The sequence below is a fragment of the Octodon degus genome, unplaced genomic scaffold (genome assembly GCF_000260255.1).
Source record: "Octodon degus isolate 3935 unplaced genomic scaffold, OctDeg1.0 scaffold00021, whole genome shotgun sequence".
NCBI classification, from domain to species: Eukaryota; Metazoa; Chordata; class Mammalia; order Rodentia; family Octodontidae; genus Octodon; species Octodon degus.
This window is the reverse complement of record NW_004524597.1, coordinates 9580699-9602613: the sequence shown is the minus strand read 5'-3', so window position 1 is coordinate 9602613 and position 21915 is coordinate 9580699. Positions and strand designations below refer to the sequence as shown.

The 21915-nt window shown below is 52.8% G+C and overlaps 1 protein-coding gene, 1 long non-coding RNA gene and 1 other non-coding gene across 8 annotated transcripts; 1 reads left to right on the top strand and 2 right to left on the bottom strand.

The window, feature by feature from the left end:
- Positions 1-302: 302 nt before the first annotated feature.
- Positions 303-801, bottom strand: LOC111815776. The gene is made up of 2 exons (XR_002820418.1): positions 629-801; positions 303-417 (listed from the first exon to the last, which is right to left on the bottom strand). It is a non-coding gene; the product is annotated as an uncharacterized LOC111815776 (long non-coding RNA).
- On the bottom strand, positions 506-588 carry LOC111815814. Its single transcript, XR_002820448.1, has one exon. It is a non-coding gene; the product is annotated as a small nucleolar RNA SNORD60 (small nucleolar RNA).
- A 271-nt stretch (positions 802-1072) lies between the features above and the next one.
- On the top strand, positions 1073-21863 carry Traf7 (TNF receptor associated factor 7). 6 transcript variants are annotated; one of them, XR_002820411.1, is made up of 22 exons: positions 1073-1263; positions 9895-10013; positions 10209-10266; positions 12374-12465; positions 14537-14653; positions 15109-15201; positions 15669-15702; positions 16396-16579; positions 16656-16790; positions 17333-17550; positions 17627-17700; positions 17930-17978; positions 18058-18185; positions 18367-18449; positions 19118-19157; positions 19284-19400; positions 19477-19599; positions 19767-19886; positions 19970-20101; positions 20190-20309; positions 20473-20704; positions 21278-21863. XR_002820411.1 is itself a non-coding variant. In XM_023711504.1 (21 exons), the coding sequence occupies exons 2-21, from the start codon at positions 9933-9935 to the stop codon at positions 20485-20487; spliced, it is 2013 nt and encodes a 670-aa protein (XP_023567272.1). In that variant the 5' UTR covers positions 1073-1263; positions 9895-9932; the 3' UTR covers positions 20488-20838. The 6 variants fall into 6 exon arrangements, 4 of the variants coding, with proteins under 4 accessions (XP_023567272.1, XP_023567274.1, XP_023567273.1 ...); XR_002820410.1 differs by having other exon boundaries at positions 21052-21863; XM_023711504.1 differs by lacking the exon at positions 21278-21863 and having other exon boundaries at positions 20473-20838.
- The last annotated feature ends 52 nt before the right edge of the window (positions 21864-21915 follow it).

Genomic DNA, 21915 nt, shown 5'->3' with positions numbered 1-21915 from the left:
GCCTTGGTGAGCCCGAAAACTCACAAGACTGGTGAAGTTCCTTTATAACCAAGGGTGCATCAAAGCTCAATGCTCTTTAGAGGGCTGCATGTGAGCCTTGGTGATTAGATCCCTGGTACACAGGCATAATAAAACAATCTTTGGGGGCCTTACAGGGGAGAATAGATAAAGCAGGCCCCAAGGAAAGTCAAGTCACAAGTAATAAACTTCATTTTAATGCCTATCTCCCTTCCATCTGCCTGGGGAATGAGCTTGTCCTCCATAGAGCGCTAACAGGCTAAGAAAATAATGACGCTAGAGACTAAAAACTCACTAGTTTTGCTTTATTACTAAAAAGCCCACCTTACCAGGCCCTTCTGCTCACTGGGCCTCTGGATTTCGGTTAAGTTCGACATCTGTAGCCAGCTCACCACGACCCTGAAAGTCAACCAGAGTTGGAAATGTAGAGATGCCCGTTCCTTTCATTTTGGCCCATCCCAAACCCTCCTGTCAAGAAAGCTCACTCAAGCCTCAGTCTCGAAATATAATCAGACTGCACATGCAGTTCTCATACGAGGTGTCAGAATTTAAAGCAATTCATCACAGGCTTGGAGCAGCATTCGGGAAGCGAGGCTGGGCCCAGTCTTACCTGCTGGATGTTCAAGAAGATTATGATTAACCGACAATGGCTAAGGTGGAGACAGGCCGAGGCAGGATTCAGGACTACACAGGCTTGCGGGGTTCGGAAGATGCCCAAGATCCCAATAGGCGAACTGCTACCCCCCCAACCCCAACCCACAACCCATAGAAGTACTCAAACCTCGTGCTCTACCCAAAAAGGAGGAGTCCAGCGGGGTCTCAAGCTTTTATAGAAACTGCTTTACTTCGATGATTGGACAGATCTGGCGGAAGTGCCGCCTTTCCTCACCACTGATACGCTCCGCTGTCTACCCAGCGAAGACCCGGTACTACTCCTTTACGGGGAGATCATTGAGCGTAACTGTCAATGACGGTGTGCAGAGCCAATCAGACTCCGATCTGCAATATAGAGTGATTCTCAAGCTTCCAACCCTCCCCGGTGCTCCTGGGTCCCCACGAATCGTAGTTTCTGAAGCGCCGTGCGTGAGGCAGCTGCCTGGGTCACTTGAGCCAGCTAACTACAAGTCCCGACGGGCTCAGCGCCTGAACGCTTCCGGCTCGCGCGTCTCCTCCCGTTCTCAGCCAGCAGCAGAGGGAGCACGATGAATCCAGCGGGTGATGCTGCCGCTCCCGGGCAGCAGGCGGGTGAGTGTCTGCGCGGTGCTCCGAATCGGCAGCTTGGGCCTCTGGGCCGTGCGGGGGGTGGAGCCAGGCGCTTCTCGAGCCAGGCTTGGGGGTGCCGGCTCTAGAGGGGGCCGGATCCCGACGTCCGTATTTCTCAGTTTGTCCGCCAGTCGCTCCTTTGCTTCATTCTCTTTCTTCCTGCTTTTATTGAGCGCCGCTTCGGTGCCAGACACTGTTCTAAGCGCCAGGGAGACTATAGAGAACGCTAGTCCAGTTTTATAATCGCGTCTAGTCCAGGGTCCCCCAAACCCGAGTTGACAATTCGGGCTGGATTGTTATTTGAAGCGAGGGGCTGTCCTGTGCGTTGTAGAATGTTGAGCATCCTCCCTGGCTTCTACTCACCGGAAGCCAGTAACCTCCCCCTCCCGTTGTGACAACAGTGTCAGCAGACATTGCCCAATATCTCCCCACAATCCCTGGTCTAGAGAGAGAAGGAAGAGAGTGACGATAGAGACAAAATCATGAGGGGTTAAGATATGTATTATAAAAGAAACAGCTTGCTGGGAAAGTGAGTACCGGGGGCCTCTGTCTTGGTGGAGAGCCCTAGAGTTGGGCAAAGACCTGACAGAGAAGCAACCAGTCTTGGGACATTGCCAGAAGAGATTCCAGGCTGGAGCCAATGGAGAGGGATTGGCGCACTCCAACGAGTACTGGTGGAGAAGCGAGGTTGAGGACTCCGCAAGGCATAGGCCAGGGATTGTACTGTGCTTGAAACAGGCTGTGGAGGACTTGATGCACAGGAGATGGATCAGGTCAGAGTCTGGAGCCTTCTGGTTGTGTGTAGTGGATGCGTGTGAGACTTCAACACTAGAGGCTGTCCTGAGTAGATCCAGGTGGTCAGCTGAGGCTAGAATCCAGGGCTCTGGAGTTGCACCCTACTTTGCTATCTCATTTGCTCAGGAGCTCCATCTGAATTGGGTATGGTGCCACATGGCTCCAGACCCAGCACTCAGGAGGCTTAGGCAGGAGGGTTACCTTGAATTTGAAGACAGTCTGGGTTACATTAATGAGTTCAAGGCCAGCCTGCACTAGATAGCAAGACTGTCACAAAAAAGTAAGCAAACAAAAAACCCCACCTACAACACAAAATACAAAATAAGAGCTCCATCTGCCTTCTCTGACTGCTGCCCTGTCTCACCCACTGCCCCTTCTCTATGTACACATAGGCCTTCTCTCTTCTGGGCTGCTAACCCCTGACTTTCAACAAGCCTATGGTTCTTTCTTCCTCATTCTTTCTTTGGGCCTCTCCTTCCCAGAACTCTTTCACATGTGACAAGCATAGCCTATCTGTTATAAATCTCTACATTTACCTCTCTGGGCATTTACGGTTCTCTGTGGCATCTCACTGAAGTCACTGCAGGAACCCAGCACTTCATTCTGAAGGGAAGCTGGGCTGTGTGCAGCCTGGCTGAGGTGACAGGCCACGAAGCTGTGGCCAGGAGTGACAATCCAACGTGAAAGGTTTCCTTGAAGTGGCTTCATGAAATGAAAAGGTCAGGGTTTAAAGTACCCATGGAAAAGTACTTCTGACAGATGGAATGAAGATTAGTGGGGACCCCTCTCTGTCTCCTCCCTTGGCCCTCAGCTCCTCCAGGATGAACTCACGTTGAGCTTACCACATCGTCAGTTTCTAGCACCAAGTGTTGTAAACCTTGGTCTGCAATTGGACAAAGAGATGCCAGGTGTGAGAAATGGGAAGAAGGTGCAGCTAAAGGGACTAAGGTGGTTTGGACATACAGAGAGCCCCAATTCTATGATTCAGCCACTTCCTGCCTTGGATTGACAAAGGGTTGGCTCAAGGGCACAGTGGGCCGGGCTTCTAGGCTTGCCTGATAGTGGTGAAGAAACCAGAAAGAATAGAGTTTGAGGTCTGGGGAGATGGCTCAGTGGAATAAGTGCTTCCCTGGCAAGCGCAAAGGCCTGAGTTCAATCCCCGGTACCACCAAAAAAAATAAAAAAATAAAAATAAAAAATAAAAAAATAAAAATAGAGTTTGAGTCAGCTTTGATGTAACTTCCTGTTGATCAGGTGCATGGGCCAGCCTCTCAGCTTCTCTCAGCCACCCTTTTGAGCTTTTTTCTTTCTTTGTTTTTGAGACACGTCTATAAGTCAGGCTATCCATGTACTCACTGTATAGCTCAGGGTAGCTTGGGATGGTGGCAATCTTCCTGCTTCACTCTCCAGAATGCTGGGATTACAGATGTAGATCACCATGCCCAGTTCCACTTTGAGCTCTTAGTGACAAGCTGCTGTTAGAAAAACTGTCGCTATTTATCATATTTATCACTTCTCACCGCTCCTTCTGGATTTGTGTCCATCTCTACTTTGTTTTATGGTAGAGAGAAATCCAAGAAAGTTGAGGCCAAGCAACTCAACCAGCCACACATCTGTTTAAGAGGAAGAGGTAAGGTTTGAATCCAGGTCTGTCTGAGTCTAGGGACCATAGCCTTAACCATTCTGTTACACTGTGTCTATGACAGACACTTCATGGGATCCACAGTAGTGTGTGTGTAAAGTGCCAGCGTGTGCCTAGAGCTGGTGGCTGCTCTGAATCATGGTTCTCACACCTGGTCTTACTAGTAGGTGAATACCTTATATTTTACCAGTTCTCTGGAGGGCTCATTCAGAAAAGACCCTTGGAGAAGGACCCACCAAGCCTTTATCCCTTGACAAATGCTTCCTGTGTCCCCAGAATGTCAGTCCCTGAGCCTAGAAGTGTGGCTGTTCCCTGGAAAAATGTGCTGCCAGGTAGGGGTAGATGAAGAACAGCCACTAGGAAGCCTCATCTAGGATGAGAATGTGGTCTGGAAGCTGGGGAGTGGGAATGAGCCAATCCCAGCAGAGAGTGCCAAAGTGGAGGGGGCAGCCTTGCAAAACCCTGGACTGAGGGTTAAGGGACTCTGAGTGCCAGGAGGCAGTAATAGTACATATTGGGGGTGGGGGAGCATAGGGCCCTGTGCATTCCCTGAACTGCCCCACAACATTCCCAGCTTATTTTGGGGCAGCAAGAAGAAAAATTGAAGTCATGCAGGAAACAGTGAGAAAGCTGCCTGAGAGGTCCTGAAAGAAAAGGCTCGGTTTGGACTGGGCTGGGTATTTAGCTCTCAGGTGAAAGTCCAGAATCTGTTCCCAGGAGTTTGAGACTACCTTGATTTATCTGAGGTAACCAACCGCATGCTTCCTAGTTCTGCCCCCTCTGGCTGGGTGTTGGAACAGGAAGACAAATGCCCTCTTCTCCTATGCCTCAGAATGTGCTGTCTGCCCACTTTAGACCTGGCCTGTCCTCGCTCTGGGAAGCCTTCTTGACTTCCTGTAGACTAGGTCTGATCCCTGCAGCATAGATACATATGAGATCTGGAAAAGGAAGGACAGAGACATGAGGCGAGCACCAAGGGCAGTGAAACGCATTGCTGCTGGGTGGTGGAGTTGAGTGTGAGAGACTCCTTCTGTCCAGTAGGGGGAGCCATGGATGCCGGAGAGTCTCAGTCTAGGCAGGCAGGCTGGGCGTGAAGTGCCAGCAGGAAGCCTAGCCAAGCCTTATGGCACACGCCTGTAATCCCAGTATTTGGGAGACCTGAGGCAGGAGGATCACCATGAATTGGAGGCCACCCTAGGCTACATAGTGAGTTCAAGTCCAGCCTAAGTTACATAGTGAGACCGTGTCTCAAAACAAAACAAACAGAAGCTTAGGAAGGGGGAGCAAGTTAGGAGCTTCTCTAGAACTGGCTATGGGTGTAGAAAGCAGGGGAGAGTTGAGGAAAGAGCAGTGGCTGGGCTAGGGTGCTGGAAGTGGGCAAGGCTGACCAGTCCTCTGCCCAGGATCTGCTGAGCTTGTAAGGGGGACTTTAGGACCAAGGGAAGCAGAGGCCAGGGTTACTCCAGACTGGTATGCACAAGGTCCCAAGTTCAATCCCCGGTTCTGCAAAAACAAGATGTGTTAAGAGGACATCAGAGAAACAGCCAGAAGTACATGTGGCTTTGCTATGGTAACCGGTCCTGTTTCTATAGGACTTGGCTGCAAGGCCTGGGCTTGAGCCAAGGTGTCAACATGGGGCTGAGCTAGCAGCTGGGTCATTTGCAGCTCCCTAGGGCTGGCTCCATAATACCAAGAGCCGTGCTTAGAGCTCTGGCTATAGTCTAGCCTATTGAGCACCCAGGCAGGGCTGAGTTCTCCCAAGCTCTTCCCAGGGTGGACTTAGGACTAGTGAGGCATCTAGGGTGATCCTGCCCTGTTAAAGACCTAGTGTATATCCTTCAGAGGATGTCTCCGCACACTCCACCTGCATGGAGCTAGTTGGTCCTAGCTGGTACTTGCAACTGCAGACTCCCTCCATCCCTGACTCTAGCAGAGCCATCTGAGCTGACTACTCCTCTGGCTGCCAGCCACAGGGCCTATGTGGGTAGGGACCCTGGTCAAGTTTAACTCAGACCTTCTTGAGGTATGTCCTAAAAGAAAAAGGGAAGAGACTGTGTCCCACATTTCCTCCAACAGTGATACCCCAGAAGACCTTATGCTCTGGGGCCTACCCAATTCTTGCTCTTCTGAGCTACTCAGAGGAGGAAGTAGCTCAGAATTCTCAAAAAAGAGGCTGAGACATTCCATGCTTATGGTGAAGATAATCTCTTCCACTCCACATTGGACAGGTAGCAGGGCTCAGGAATGCCTGGGTTATGGATGTGGGTACACGAAGACCCCTGCATCTTGGCCCCAGACTCAGATGAAGTAGGGTAAGGGGCTGCACTGCATTGTCGCCAAGTAGAGAGGGATGGTAGAGTAGGCTAGGGAGAGAGATTGCCTTTTCCTATAACCTACCCTGCCTTGCTCTGGAGGACCGAGTACCCTTGGATCACACTTACCTGTGACACCCAAGGTGGACAACTCGTTTTGTTTTGTTTTGTTTTCTTAGGACCTTTGCTCTCTAAAAGATTCTATCTCCTTGTCTTTGGGGGCACTTACCCCAGAAGACAGGCAGGTGGTGTCAGTTACACTTGGAAAGGAGGAACGGGGGAGCTGTGGGGAAAGCTTTTTTTCAGCCACATAGCCTTTCCCACTTAGGGACAAGGGTGCCAACCCTGGGGAAGGCTGTTCCCTATACATACCAGCACAGGGAACTATAAGACAGAAGAGGTAGACTTCCAAGGTACAGAGAATGGTTAGAAAATGGTTAACCTCACTGACTCCTTCCTACCCCAGAGCCTCGGCAGAATGGGGATGGGGTAGAAGTTTCTATTCCTACTCTGGGGGGCCTGGGCACTCCTGGGGACAACTGGTGCTAAGCTGCTGAGCTTGTACTTTCCAGGGATGCTTCTAGGGGGTTTGGCCTGCGGGGCATACACCCTCCTGTCTGGGCCTGGGCCTAGAACACCAGGGAGGATTATTATTGAAAAACTCAGTGCTTGGAGAACATGATTGAGGGGAGGCTTTAGGCATCTTGCTATGTTCCAAAATGCTGAGGATATATACCTGTAATCGCAGTACTTAGGAAGCTGAGACAGGAGGATTGCTGTTAGTTGAAGGCCAGCCTAAATTACAGACCAAGGAGCCGGGGATATAGCTCAATGGCATAGCACCTGCCTGGCAAACCCAAGGTTGTGAATTTGATTCCCAGTACCCCAAAAAACAAAACAGAAAGACAATGAGTAGATTACAGAGTAAAACCTTGTCTTTAAAAAAAAAAAAAAAAAAGACAATGTTGGGAATGAATAACTGCTTTGTGGGCAGACCACACAAATGGGGTTGATGGACTCCAGTCTGTGGGGGCCTGTCCATTCTTGGGCAGGAAATAGGCATGTGAACTAGGAAACTGGCCTCGCTGCGGTCTGCTTACCTCCTTCCCTGCTCAGCCTGGCTCTTGGGCTGGTCCTGTGCACCCACTCCAGTGTCATTGTTGCAGGCCTGGCTGCTATTGGCCTATTCAGGATTTCTGGGTGATTTGCATGTTACCCTGCTTGCCTTTCTGTTTACCTCATCTCAGAGGGAAAGAGAAGACACTGCTCTCCCAAACTGAAGCTGCTTAGGCTGGGCTCCCCCTGTCTTAATGTCCCAGGGGGAGTGTTGGCTGGGGTCCTGCCTGTTGGGCTTGGCATCACTTGGTGAACCTTCAAGCTGGCCTAGTGGCCCTGGCAGCTAACAGTGAGAGGATCACATGGGTTTGTGAAATTGAGGTCAGTGTCTTCTAAGGCCTCCTGTGAGCCAGCCTTGAGTTCCCAAAAGCGATGAAACTTTGCCTCTGGTGGACAAGTCCTGGAGCTCTCAGCTTCAGGCTGTCTGGGGCTTCCAGTGGCAGGGGTGTCCTCACTCAGGGTTGCAGGTAGATCTCCTGGCCACCCATCCTGGACCTTCCTGCTGAGGGGTGGAGGGAGACAGGCAGGATCAAAACATTGCTTCCAGACTTGCCACATTCACATCTCTGCCTAAGGACCATCTCCTCTGGGCGCACAGCCAAGCCCTGAAATCACAGTCAGACCAGGGATATAGGTGGAGTGGCCTCTGTTGGGCGCCGAGGCTGGTGCAGGGGTGGAAGAAGCCAGTGTTGTGTAGCCAAATGTGTACACTGATGATCCACAGTGATGAGTGAGGCAGGGGCCTGAATGTGGCAGGAGCCTGAGTGTGGCAGGGGCCTGGAGCTGAGAGAAGAAAGTCTTGGGTAAGCTCTTGGGATCCCACCCAACCACCTAGACCTAAGGGTGCTTAGTACCAGGAGCCAAGTGACAAACAGTTCTGGCCTGCAGGGCTCAAGAACCATCCCCAGGGGCCAGGGAGATAGCTCAGTGGCATAACTGCCTTCCTGGCAAGTGCAAGGTTCTGAGTTCAGTCCCCGGTACAAACAAACAAACAAAAAATTAAAAAAGAACCATCCCCAATCTGCAGGATGGTTGTTTGAGGCCTGAGCCCTGAAGGCTGAGTAGACCCCATAGCAGGTGGGTAGCACTGCAGATGGCAGTTGTGGAGGCAAGTGGAGTGTGGTCATTGTAAGGAGAAAAAGACAAGCAGTTAACAGAGATGGTGAACAGAGTAGAAGCCAGCCCCTCCTTGCGGGCTGAGGGGAGGCCTACTCAGTGGACCAAGACTTACTTTGTGGCAATGGTAGTGGGTGACAGTGCTATCCTAGAGTGTATATGCTAGGATATACACTATCAAGGGCCTGTTGGAGAAGATGCCAGAAGCAGCTAGGCTGTCTCCATGCTGTGTTCTGCAGGGCTGGGCCACAACAGGCATGCCCACTTCTTGGTGCAGAGTGGGGCCGTAACAGGTAACCAAGCCAGACTTTCCTGGAGCTTGTTCCTCTCCTGTTCTTTGCCCATCCTCCAGAGGCTTGGTATAGGCCACTGGGCTAGGCACTCTACTACCAGTCTCCTCTCCAGGAGAAAACTGGTTCTGAGGTTCCATCCTTGTGTAGGGAACTTGGAATGCATATTACTGGGTGCTGCAGTCGCCTGCTAGTGGAATGGTACACAGAGACCTAATGGCAGGAGTCATGGTGTGTATGTGGCCTGCCTTCCCATGGAGAGCTCCTTTGTAACTATGACTGTTGGGAGCTGCCAAAGCTGGAAATCGATCATATGTGGGAAGGCAGGATGAGCGATCTCAGTCAGTCCCACCCTGGTAGCTTGCAAACTGCTGGTTTTTGAGATTGGGGACACCAACTCAGAGGGGCTGTGTGCTGTGCAGCAGGGCAGAAAGTGATTGTCTTAACAGTGGACAGCTCCATTCCTGGAACCTGTCCTGAGTGTGACCAGCCTCCCTTTCTCTTTATTTTTCCTTTTCCTGCAGGTGCCCCTGGCCTGGCCTGCCAAAGGGCACAGTCCCCCTGCCCCAACACAGAGCCTTTCTTTGGGGGAGGGTGGAGATTGTTTGTGACCCCTGTGTGCTTCCCATATCTTCCAGTCCTTGAGCCCCTGAGCTGTACTGTTTGAGGCACTAGTGACCTGCATAGAGTCAAAAGTTGGGGCTCCACTCTTTCCTATGAATTTTTTTGTGTGACTATGCTTAGAAGTTGGGCTCCCAGTACTTTAACCCATGGGTTCTCTTTAAGGTGTAACCAGTGCCCTGCCATCTTATAGACTGAGTCTGACCAGGTCATAACAGTACATTCTGTAGCTTGAAACATTTGTCTTACCCTGGGTAGTCCCTGCATGACAGGGTCCTGTCCCGATATGTACCATATCTGAAACAGGTCCAGTGAGCAAGTAGAGATGCCTGCAGAGGCCCAACCTTGGCTTCAGGGACATTTGGCCTGCAGAGGGGCAGGCCTGAAAGTGACCAGCTATGATTCACAACCCAGAAGAGCAGACAGCACAGGTGGGAGTCTTCCCCACCTCTGGGGTAGAGAGCTGGGTGGCCTCTTCAGGGCTTAGCCTAGAGGGATGGTGAAGCTGAGGGCTGGCTGCCCTCGTGGCTCCACCTGCCCGATCCTGGGACTTGTGCAGACCTGGGCAGGAAGGAGGACTCTTGCCTACTGTGGGCACACCAAATTAGGCTTTCTCCTATCCCACCAAGTGGGGATAGGAAAAGGCCACCGTGAGCCCTGCAGTGGACCAGCCAGGGCATGGTGCTGCCTGTCAAGCCCCCCATTCATGTCCCATCTGCAGGGGATGCTGCCCAAGGACCCCGCATGCCTCTCTAGAGCATGAGCTCAGGCAAGAGCACCCGCTACAACCGCTTCTCTGGGGGGCCCACCAACCTTCCTTCCCCAGACGTCAGCACCGGGGTAAGGGGCTACCCTCTTTGTACACTCCTGCCCCAGCGTGCTCTGGTAACTTGAAACTGTGGAACTTCCAGAGCAGTCCCGTACCTACCTAAGGGGTTTAGGGTGGGTGTATATGTGCTGTTGGTGGGTCCCTGCAGTGCATGCGTATGGCTGGGCCATGGGAAAGCATGTTAGCGTGTCCATGTTCTCTCTTAGACCAGAATGGAAACGACCTTCGGGCCCGCCTTTTCTGCTGTCACCACCATCACCAAAGGTGAGCCAGTGAGCCTGTGCGTGGGAAGAAGCTGGGCCCCCTGCCCTAGGAGACACTTACTGGTGTGGTGGATGCTCACTTCTGCTGTTAGAGAATGGGTAGTTGGCTCTGACCTCTTCCTTGCTGTGTCCAGTTCTGAAGTGTCCCCTGCTGGACAGGAGCCAAGTCATGCCACTGTGGTGCCTTAGCCCCTGCTGCTGTCTTTCCCCAGTGTCCTGGCATCATCCTATCACCTCCTCCTGATACCCAGCCTAGCGCCTCTTCATCAAGGACTGTACTGACTTTCCTGGCACCGCAGCCATATTTATCCCTTGTCATAGTGACCCATAGCTCATTCCCAACCCTAGGCTCCTAACCCCTGAGAGGTTGTGGTATCTTCTCTCAGTTGTAGTACTAGGCCTCAGCCTTCCACTGTTGTCTAGAAGTTTGGAGAAAATGGTAGACCGTACTGTACTCCTCCTGGAGGCACAGGGCCACTGCAGGAGTTCACCTGCTTTTAACTGGCTCCCACCCCCACCCACCCTGTACCCAGGGATTGAACTTGGGAATTTGAATTTGCCAGGCAGGCACTTATGCCACTGAGCTATTTCCCCAGCCTTAACTGGCTTTTTAATTGCCTTGATATGGTTTCTTCTGTTTAAATCTAGCCAAAGGTTCCCTGCCACCAGATACACCCACTCATACCAGCTCCTTTTGCTGCATGTGCAGCCTGACCTTATGTGGCTTTTTCTGAGGAAAAAAAATCATCCAAAGTTGGCGCCCTTCCCACAGAAGAGACTTTTTTGTTGTTATTTGTTTTGAGACAGGGTCTCATCACATACAGTATTTCAGGGGCTGGCCTTGAACTCACTATGTAGCTCAGGCTTGCCTCAAACTCCTGGAGATCCTCTGGCCTCCTGAATTCTGGGATTACAGGTGAAAGCCACTATGCCCGGCTTCATGCATCTACTTTTATAGGCCATGTGACACCTGTCACTAATGTTGAAAGCTGAGTAGCAAAGCACCAATGATGCCTCATCTGGCCCCTCTTATACAGATAGGGAAACTAAGGCCCAGTGAGAGGGCAGGCAGTTGAAGCCCTGATCTTGAGCTCAGGCCTTTGGGTCTAATTGTTTTGATGCTGGACCTGGCTGGGCCTGGTGGCCTTACCCTGGGGCATTTGGCTGAAGGGGTGAGTCTCCTGTCCCCAAAGCGGTTACTTATAGTACCAGTGATGTGGGCCTGTCTGGATCCCACATGGAAATGACAGGGCTGCCGTGCTCTCTGGCCAGGTTGACGAGGGGTAGTATGGGGAAGAGAAGGGAGAGCACCTCAGCATCTTCCTTGGAGGAAGGCTGTGAACTGTTGGTGGTTCTGGCTGTGTCAGGGAATGAGGCAAGAAGACTAGACCAACAAGATGTGGTCCTGGGCATGCCATGAACCAGCTGAGAACCATGAGCCCATGGACTGTCAGTGAACTTACTTGGAAGTTACCCTGAAGGTCACGCAAGATGTGGTTTCACTCAGGTGTCATCATTTCATTTGCTATTGTTTGTGCACCTAAGCTATGTACAGAGTGCCCCAGGCCAGGGTTGGTTGCTGGACGTGTAGAGCTCAAAAGCCCCTCCTGAGCCAAGAATGGTGGTACATTGGTACATACCTAAAATCCCAGCACTCTGGGAGGCTGGGGCAGGAGGATTGTAAATTCAAGCCCAGCCTGAGCAACTTAGTGAAGCCCTGTCTTAAAAATAAATAAAATAAACATTAAAGGCTGTGGATATAGCTCAATGTTAAGGCTCTCTAGTACAGAAAAAAGCAGCAGCAGCCCCATCTCCTGGAGTAGTCAGGGTAGGGGCCCAGGACTATCCAGTTGGAGGCTGAACCTCTCAACCACACTCCTGGCACTAGCTTCACCTTGGGACCGAACCCAAGCACTGCCTTCCCATCCCTGCCAGAGACAGAGGGTCAAGAGCTAGAGATAGCCACAGGGCCCCACATACTACACAGGCTCTACCAGCTGGGCCCTCTGTCTACACACCACGCGGCTTGTTGCCCCACAGTTTGGGCCAGTCCTCTGTACAACCTGTGCTCATGGTGCCTGGCCTTCCCCTTCTCTCTTCTCTCACAGCTGATGGAAGCAGCACGTACAAACAGCACCGAAGGACACCTTCCTCCTCCAGCACCCTTGCCTACTCCCCAAGGGATGAGGAGGACAGCATGGTAGGCTTTGGCTTCCCCTTTGCCCTCTGTCCTGTAGACCAGGCCCAGGGGATGCTGACTATAGGCCAGTGGCAAAGAACTGATTCCAGGCTAAGGGACGAGGGCACAGTCTTGAGCCCCTGTAGTGAGACCGTGAGTCTCCTAGGAGGCCCCTGGGCCTGGTAATGGAGGCAGCAGGCAACCAGATTGCAGAGCTACGTTAGAAGGTATATCTGAAGATCAGAACAAGGTACATTTGATTTTGGTAAAAATCATGTTTTAAAAGTTTCCTTTGCTACTGAGGAGAGAGTAAGTGGGAGTGCAGGAGGTTGAAGAGGGAGTCCTGACTAGGAGATAGGAACACAGCGGTGGGCCCAAGTTTGTGGTGTCAGTAGGGCAGTGGGGCTTAGGAGCCTCTGCTAAGTCCTGGGAAGAGCTAGAGAACATCTTGCTTCTGGTTGTGAGAGAAAGGAAGGGTTCTGGGCTGCTGGTTGGCTGTTGGTGCCTGAGTCCCGTGAATAGGCTCCTGGTGGCCATTCTCTGGCAGTGGAGTTGCTGGTGTTCGGAGCTAGGGGCTGACCCTGGTAGGACTAAGCCCTGGGGTGCAGAGGGGCAGATGAGCTGAGAGGCAGGGAAACTGGACAGACGACACCTTTGTGCTCGCACTCGCTTTACCTGGTGAGCTGGGCATGGCAGCCTACTGGTGACTTTAGCTGGTTCTCCTGAAGAGGCAGGCTTCCTCAGGACTGAGGCAACCCCTTATCCTCAGAGGCCAGACCTTTCTTTTCTTTTCTTTTCTTTTCTTTTTTTAATAGAAAGATAACCCATTTTTAGTTAAGTGAGCGAACACATGGGTTGTCCATGTGGTTCCAGGGAATTAGGTAGACCAGTGTCCTTCCCTCTAACCTCTGCCTGCCTCATCTCTACCCAAGACCTCCGACTGTTCCATGTGAGGCAGCTGGACCTTCTTCTCCCTTAGCCCTTGGTTTAGGACAGTGTGATCCCAGGAGAAGCTCCTGGTTGGTGGGCTGATGTGAGTGAAGCTCCCCTCTTGCTCCTGTCTGGTCTTGTTCTTGCCCCTCTTGTTTTCATCACCAGCCATGGGGATATTTGACTCCCTGCCCCTTACTTTCTCCTCTGACCCTCATGTGGTATTTACATGTGAACAGCCCACATGGGGCACTGTGGCAGGAGATTGGGCACCATCCTGGTATGGAAAGTACGTGTTCCTTTTCTCTGCTACCTGCTCAGGGATACCCATTCTTGGGACTGGTTATTCCGCTGCACTATAGAGCTTCACAGCTGGGCTGGCAAGGACTGGGCTCTTTCCCTCAAGTTGTTTGTGGCATGGGGGATGGGTAAAGTGTTTACATGCTGCTTTTCAAAGGTTGTGGCTTAAGAGTGTGGCTGCCAGTTTTATCAGAAGCTGAAGGAAGAAGCTATGGGAATTAACAGATCTTAGAAACTTGGAGAAAAAAAAAAAAAAAAAAGAAACTTGGAGGTTTCTAGGGTCAGAAGGCAGGAAAGTAGAGTGCCTGCCTTTTCCCCCTACTGTCCTCCAAGCCGTCACTGTGGCTCAGGAAGAGGCAGGCACCCGTGCCCTCACCTTCGTACTCAGATGCTTAAGCTAGGGCTCAGTGGGAATGCTGTCCCTGTTTCCTCTATGAGCCTCCAGCCTGTGCCCAGTGTCCCCTGGATGGTGATGCCAGGCAGGCATCAGGAACCCAGCAGCCTCTCCTGGGTCTGCTTTCCATTCTCATCCATCTAGCAATCCAGGAGCCCATGGGTACTCCAGGATTGGCTGGTAGAGGCACCCCCTCTATGGGCCATGTTCCCTCACAGGAAGCAGGAAGCAGCCTGAGTGTGTCCTCGTAGAATTGAATAGCAGGAAGTCTCTCCATTTACACAAAGAAAGTTGGCAGTGGAGAGCAAGCAGCCCAGCACCAGGGCCCAGGCTGGCCCAGGCAGACAGACGGCCACAGCCTCTGTGGTCCTTGAGAGTACCTACTGGGGCAAGGTGGCCCCGGGCTGCTGCACCCTCCAGTCTTTTCACTGCACAGAGCCTTCTGATGGGTTGCCTGTCTCTGTGCAGCCCCCTATCAACACTCCCCGCCGTTCCGACTCAGCCATCTCTGTGCGCTCCCTGCACTCCGAGTCCAGCATGTCCTTGCGCTCCACGTTCTCACTGCCTGAAGAGGAAGAGGAGCCGGTAGGTGTGGGCAGCTGGCTGTGGAGGGTCTTCCAGGGTTGTCATTGTGCTGCAGTGCTGTGGGATCTTCTCAGGCTTCTGGTCAGGGCTTCTGGTCCTCCCTGGTACATGTTGGGACTGAGGGACCAGGCCAGGTCTCCTAGACACACCCCTGTCCCCCATCTTAGGAGGCTCTTTGTACTCTTAAATCTAGCAGGAAGGGCAAATGAGAGCAGGGGAAGGCTGTAGTGGACCCGCTGCCCACAGTGCTGGACACAGTCCTTTCTGCTTGAGCTCTGCCTCTGGCCAGAGCCCCTGCTTCCTCTCCTTGACCCTCTAAAACCAGCCCCCTCCCCCAGCCTCAGTGTCCTCCCAGGATAGGTCTCAACTGGTTGGGATGGGCCAAGTGGCCTCCCTGGTTATGTCTGCATCCTGACCCTCTTCCCTTCTACCTTCCTTTGCTCTGCTTATTTCAGGAGCCACTGGTGTTTTCTGAGCAGCCCTCAGTGAAGCTGTGCTGCCAACTCTGCTGTAGCGTGTTCAAGGACCCTGTGATCACCACATGTGGGGTGAGGCCACCCTATGGGGCTCCTTCCCACACCTAGGCTGCTAACCCTAACTTGGGGCAGTGGGCTACGGCCCACTTCCTGTAGGCCTGGGCCTTTGTCATGTAGCTGGTCTGGCTACCCAGCTGGTGCCTTCTGCGTTGGGCATAGGGTGGTGATAAACCCTGAGCCACCCCTGGACTTAACATGGGGTAAAGGGGCTGGCAAGAAAGCTGAGCACCTGCTTAGGCAAGCGTAGGGACCAGGGTTGAACCCTTGGCACCACATGCTGTGCCAGCCCCACCCCTGAGCACGCTGAGCTGGCCACCAAGACCTGTAATCCCAGTGCTGGGGAGGCTGAAAACAGGAGGATCACTATGAGGGCTGTGTAGTGAGACCCTGTACCAAATACATGGGGAAAAGAAAAAAAAAAAAAAAACCATGAAGTAAAGACTGTGCCTATACCCTATGCCTGTCCTTTGTCCCCATAGCACACGTTCTGTAGAAGATGTGCCTTGAAGTCAGGTAGGTCCCTCCTTCCCATCTGGGCCTGGCTACCTTGTTATAGAGTGGGAGTGGGTGGTCTCAGTCTTACTTGGGTCCCAGGCTGCTAAGCAGAGGCCATGGCTCATTCCTAACCCCAGGCTCCTAACCCTTGGTCTTGTGGGGTTCTCAGGTGTGGTTCCAGGCCTCTGCTCCATATTGTGATTCAGGAGGTTGGAGAAGGTGTATAGCCTGTACAATGTCCAGCACCCTTGGCCTCCTGTGGGCCTGGGCCAGGACTACAGGCACTCAGACCAAGCTCAGAGCCTCCACAGTGGGCACTAAGAGCCAGAACTCCCATTGTCTCCCTACTGAGAGACACCCCGCCCCCATGACAGGCATGGGATGGGACCTCCCAGTGTTGGTACCTACACTTTGTTAAAAGATGCTGTCCCCAGCTACTCCTGCCTCTGGCTGGCTGGCTCCATGCCACTGTTAGGCTCACTTGACTGTCTTTTCCCACCCTGTCCTCTGTCCCTTTGACCTTTCCCAGTACCTTTCCAGCTTACCTGAGAGACTTCAATGACCATGTCATCCCTGGCTGACCCACCTATGCACATAGTCCTGTGCCTCAGTGGGGCAGATGGCTGGGTGAATCAGGCACCTAGAAGGCTCTTGCAACCAGGGAGGGGGTGATGGGGCAGGCTGTAGGATTAGCATGCTGCCCCTCCCCAGAGAAATGTCCCGTGGACAACGCCAAGCTGACAGTGGTGGTGAACAACATTGCGGTGGCTGAGCAGATTGGGGAGCTCTTCATCCACTGCAGGCACGGCTGTCGAGTGGCAGGTGTGGGGAAGCCCAGCGTCTTTGAGGTGGACCCCCGGGGGTGCCCCTTCACCATAAAGCTCAGTGCCCGAAAGTAAGTACCCTCCGTCCCCAGTTCCTGACTTCACTATTGGGCCTTGGTTCAGACCTTGAGTCCCATCTTCACACAGGGATCACGAAGGCAGCTGTGACTACAGGCCAGTGCGCTGCCCCAACAACCCCAACTGTCCTCCCCTCCTCAAGATGAACCTGGAGGCCCACCTCAAGGAATGCGAGCATATCAAGTGTCCCCACTCCAAGTACGGGTGAGTGGGTGAGGGTGGGTGGGATCCCAAGTTCTCCTCGGCATTGCTGGGTGAGAGAACCTGAGTGCTGGGGCTGGAGGGATGAACCTGAGCCAGGAGTCAGGTCTGTCCCCATCAGCACAACCGAGATCTAGGGGCCCAAGAGATTCAAGCCCCATGGCATTATAGAAAAGGGACTGGACAGGATGGGGAGCTGGGATATTGGGGAAGGTGTCCACAAGGATGTGCCAGGGTCTGGCTTAGCACAGCAGCTTGAGTAAACAGTTGAGAGCAGAGAGGAAGAACTTGGTTTTCAGGGCAGGGAGGCCAGTGAGTTGGTTTTATTCCCACAGGGTAGAGTACTTAAAGGACTCATGATTGAATTTTTCTAATAAAATAGCTGCTGACTACTGGGTGGCAGAGGTCTGGCAAGTGGCAGAGCAGCTGGATCTGGGGTGGAAGGCCTGGCAGTGGAAGATTTTCAAGGGCTTCTTGGGTTTACGAAGATAAGAAGGGTCCTCCTGGGCAGGCAGGTGGGCAGATGTTCTGTCCCCGCCCCCCAGGTGTACATTCATTGGGAACCAGGACACATATGAGACACATCTGGAGACATGCCGCTTTGAGGGCCTGAAGGAATTCCTGCAGCAGACAGATGACCGCTTCCACGAGATGCATGTAGCACTGGCACAAAAGGACCAGGAGATTGCCTTCCTGCGCTCTATGCTGGGCAAGCTCTCAGAGAAGATCGACCAACTAGAGAAGAGCCTTGAGCTCAAGTTTGGTGAGGACCAGCCTGGAGGGCACAGGGTACAGCCATTGTGTCTGACCCCAGTGACGCCTCCTCTCCTGCTGCTCAGATGTCCTGGATGAGAACCAGAGCAAACTCAGTGAGGACCTCATGGAGTTCCGGAGGGATGCATCCATGCTGAATGTGAGCAGGCTTCGGGACTAAGGGTGATTGAGATACAGAAGGACGGGATTGGGCCCCAATGGGCAGCCCTCCCCCACTGACTTCTGCTCCCGTTAGTTGGGGTTAGGGGCCTGAGTTCTGGAGAGAGCTGCTGCTACCCCTGGCCAGTGTCAGGCCTCTGAGCTCTGTGGCTGTACTGGTAGCTATGGCAGCTTCACCCATTTGCCCTTCACTGCTCTTGGCCTTGCAGGATGAGCTGTCCCATATCAATGCACGGTTGAACATGGGCATCCTAGGATGTGAGTATAGACCACTGCTACTCTCACCTGCTGTCCATAGGGCCCTACTGGGTCCCTCACTGTGTTCTTCACTCTGCAGCCTATGACCCTCAGCAGATCTTCAAGTGCAAAGGGACTTTTGTGGGCCACCAGGGTCCTGTCTGGTGTCTCTGTGTCTACTCCATGGGTGACCTACTCTTTAGTGGCTCTTCTGACAAGACTATCAAGGTGGGTAGGATCCTGCCTCATGGTCTCTAGCCTGGCCAGGCTGGGTTGGACATTGCATGCCAGCCTTGCCAACTTGGGCCCTCTGAGATGGAGCTCTTTCTCTTGGCTGGCTGCCATCCTTATCTTGGTATTGGCACTGAGATGACCCTTTTGGAACCTACTTTGACTCTGGTTTTTGCAGGTGTGGGATACGTGTACCACCTATAAGTGCCAGAAAACACTAGAAGGCCATGATGGTATCGTGCTGGCTCTCTGCATCCAGGGGTGAGTCTGGACACTGTTCCTCCTGACCTTGGAGACAAGAGAAAATGTGCTGCTACTCCCTGGGTCATAAGCCATGAACTTGAGCCTGTGTAGCTGCACATCTGACTCCCACCCTGTAGAGGTCCCTGAACCCTGAGCAGTGCTGGTCTTCTGTATGGTATTGTGTAGGCCCTTGTAGGCTCCATTTCCAGAATTGTGTGTTCACAAAGGCTGGCAGCGGAACTCTTTAGGAAGGCTGAGACGGGTGTAGCATAGTGTCACCATTGTAGCTGTATCCATGGAACAGCTCCCCCAGCTACTTCCTTGCTCTGGATGTCCTCTTCCCTAGATCTGCCCTTTTGGTTCATGTCATGAGACTGTATATAAGCATTCGTGTGTGGAAAGGAAAGGCTGCTCACTTAATGGAAGCAGCAGCATGGGTGGCAGCAGCCAGCTCTGAGACTTAGTGTTAAGGGCAGGGACTCCTTCCCAGTGGTCAAAAGCTGTCTAGGCAGGGATCAGAAGCTAGGCCACCACTTCCAAAGTTCCCTCACAAATAAAGCCTGGCTCAGGGAAGCAGCATTTGTCCTGATATTGGGCCAAGCTGTTGGTTCCTGTGCCCTGGACAGGATTATGTCAGCCAGGATCACGGTTTCCCCTGCCCTCACACACTGACTTTGCTTTCCTAGGTGCAAACTATACAGCGGTTCTGCAGATTGTACCATCATCGTGAGTAGGGCCCACAGACAGGCAGGGGTGGGAGGTGACCCAGCAAGCGTTTTTTTTCTTAGTGCTGTAAACTCCACATAACGTCACCCTACCTGGCCCCCTGAGGCTTGCTATTCATCCTTTCAGGTATGGGACATCCAGAACCTGCAGAAGGTGAACACCATCCGGGCCCATGACAACCCTGTGTGCACCCTAGTATCCTCTCACAACATGCTCTTCAGTGGCTCCCTAAAGGCCATCAAGGTACAGGCAGAGGGCATGCACACACATTTGGGCCACTGGGTGCCCACTCAGCCCCTGCTCATAGCCATTCCCACAGGTCTGGGACATCGTGGGTACTGAGCTTAAGTTGAAGAAGGAGCTCACAGGCCTCAACCACTGGGTGCGGGCCCTGGTAGCAGCCCAGAGCTACCTTTACAGTGGCTCCTACCAGACAATCAAGGTACACAGAACCACCCTATTGGCAGGGCCACACCCTCTTCCTCACTTCTCAGATGGCCCTTGAAGGTTTTCCCTGCTCTGTACTCATGATGCATGGACTCCTGCATGGGTGAGCTGCCTCCTGGTATTTACCTGGCCTTGTGACCAAGTGACCACATTTGCCCATAGATCTGGGACATCCGGACCCTTGATTGTATCCACGTCCTGCAGACGTCTGGTGGCAGTGTCTACTCTATTGCTGTGACAAATCACCACATTGTCTGTGGCACCTATGAGAACCTCATCCATGTAAGGGCTAGATGCCTAAGGGAAGGACTGACTGGGTTCCCTCATTTTGGGTCTCTGACTGGCCTGTGCCTGCCCCCTCTCAGGTGTGGGACATCGAGTCCAAGGAGCAAGTGCGGACCCTCACAGGCCATGTAGGCACTGTGTACGCCCTGGCAGTCATCTCAACACCAGACCAGACCAAAGTCTTCAGTGCATCTTATGATCGGTCCCTCCGCGTATGTACTAGCCCAGCTGCAGCAGCAGGAGACCCAGAAGGAGGGTGGCTGGGCCTATGCATACCCTCACATCCTGTGTACCCCCCAGGTCTGGAGTATGGACAACATGATCTGCACACAGACCTTACTCCGCCACCAGGGCAGTGTGACTGCTCTGGCTGTGTCCCGGGGCCGGCTCTTTTCAGGGGCTGTGGATAGTACCGTAAAGGTCAGTGCCTATGGTCCAAGCCACCTAAAGAAGCTGACAGATGGAGCAGGGGGCTGGGGACAAGGAGCTAGAAGCATCAAGCAAGTGGCAGTGGAAGGCAAATGTTATCACCAGGTATACTTGGAACGCAGGGTTACCTGAAACAGAGCCCCTTTCCTTGCAGGTTTGGACATGCTGACAGAATCCAAGCCAGGCCTCAACTCTCTCTGGACCTTGCCCGAGCCAGGCTGGCCACACAAAGTGGTCTTTGGGCTTTTGCCTGCCATGTGGGGGCAAGTAAATGTGCTCAAGTGGCCAAGCAGTGTCCACCCTACTCCACACTCCAGCAAGCCTCCCTCTACTTGGCCCTGCCTTCACTCTTGCCAGGGCAAAGCCCAGGACCCTCTGGGTGCCAGGTACGACACTACAACCCACCCTTCATCTATACTCCAGATGAACTAAGAGCCTTTTTACTCACCTTTTCTACTGTTTTTAGACTGTATATAGATTTGATTACTTCCTGATTGAAATAAAAGTGGCACAGACTGTGGCTGTTGAGTAGGGAGAGATCCTGGGGCCAGGGGTCTCTGTGTGGCCCTGGGAATGTGCACAAGCACCAGCAGCATGTGAGGGAAGTTGGGTCCCTCCTTGCATGCAGGAGGAGGTGCAATGAACTTGGCTCCTGGCTTCTAGTCCCATTTCCCCAACACCACAGCCTCAAAGAGTGAACCAAGCAGCTCTGATTTCTGCTGTTTATTGACAGCCAGCTGACATCAGTTCCCTGCCCAGACGATCCCCCATCCCCACCTGCCAGAGCCCCAGCCTGGGCTGCCCACTGATGGCTGGCTGGTCAACTCACCAGGAAGCCCCAGGTGTGACAGTTGGAGGAGGACCCATGCCCAGATGTCACCCTCCCTGGCCCCCTCCATCAGCCTGCCGCACAATTGCTGGTTTTCAGCGGTTTTAAAGTTTTGTGTTTTTTTTTTAAGAAATGTCAAAGTTGTGCCCAACACTTGTGGATCAGCAAACACAATAGAGGAGACCAGTCAGTACTTTTTAGAAGAAGGAAAGAGGAAGAGAGAAAGGACGAAAAATGACCACATAACACAGCCTGGACCATGAGCAGAAGCATCCATGGGAACTGAATGAGGCCCTGGGGAGGGAGTCAGACTCCCTCACATATCTACCCACAGTCTGGCATGCATACCCCTGCACCCATACTGCTGTCACTTGGCTGACATGCCCAAGATCACATGCTGCCCCAGGGCACTCCTATCAGCAACCCCGGGGCATGGCCAGCCCAAGAGGAGAAAGCCCTCTCACAATCGGGCACAGAGGACACAGCCTGTCAGCCAGCAAGGCACATCCTTCAAGTTCTTCCAACGCAGAGAAGTTACAAGAGAGGAGCAGGGGAGAGACGCTGGGCAGAGCCCCTCCCCAGACAGTCTCCTAGGTGTGTTCATGGCCAGGACATGGCCACTCATAGATACAGGGAGGGAAGGACACACAGATAGATGGCCTGGGTCCCTGACAGCTTTAGTCTCAAGCTGGGCACCAGTGTCCTTTCAGTTGGTAAATGGTTTTCTAATATAATCAATAATATTTCTTTAAATATATATTTGTTAAA

Coding starts and splice junctions, on each gene's coding strand:
- Traf7 (XM_023711504.1), top strand. CDS start 9,933: ATGAGCTCAGGCAAGAGCACCCGCTACAACCGCTTCTCTGGGGGGCCC. Junction 16,791..17,332: donor TGTCCCCACTCCAAGTACGG/GTGAGTGGGTGA, acceptor CCCGCCCCCCAG/GTGTACATTCATTGGGAACC. Junction 19,158..19,283: donor CTGCAGATTGTACCATCATC/GTGAGTAGGGCC, acceptor TCATCCTTTCAG/GTATGGGACATCCAGAACCT.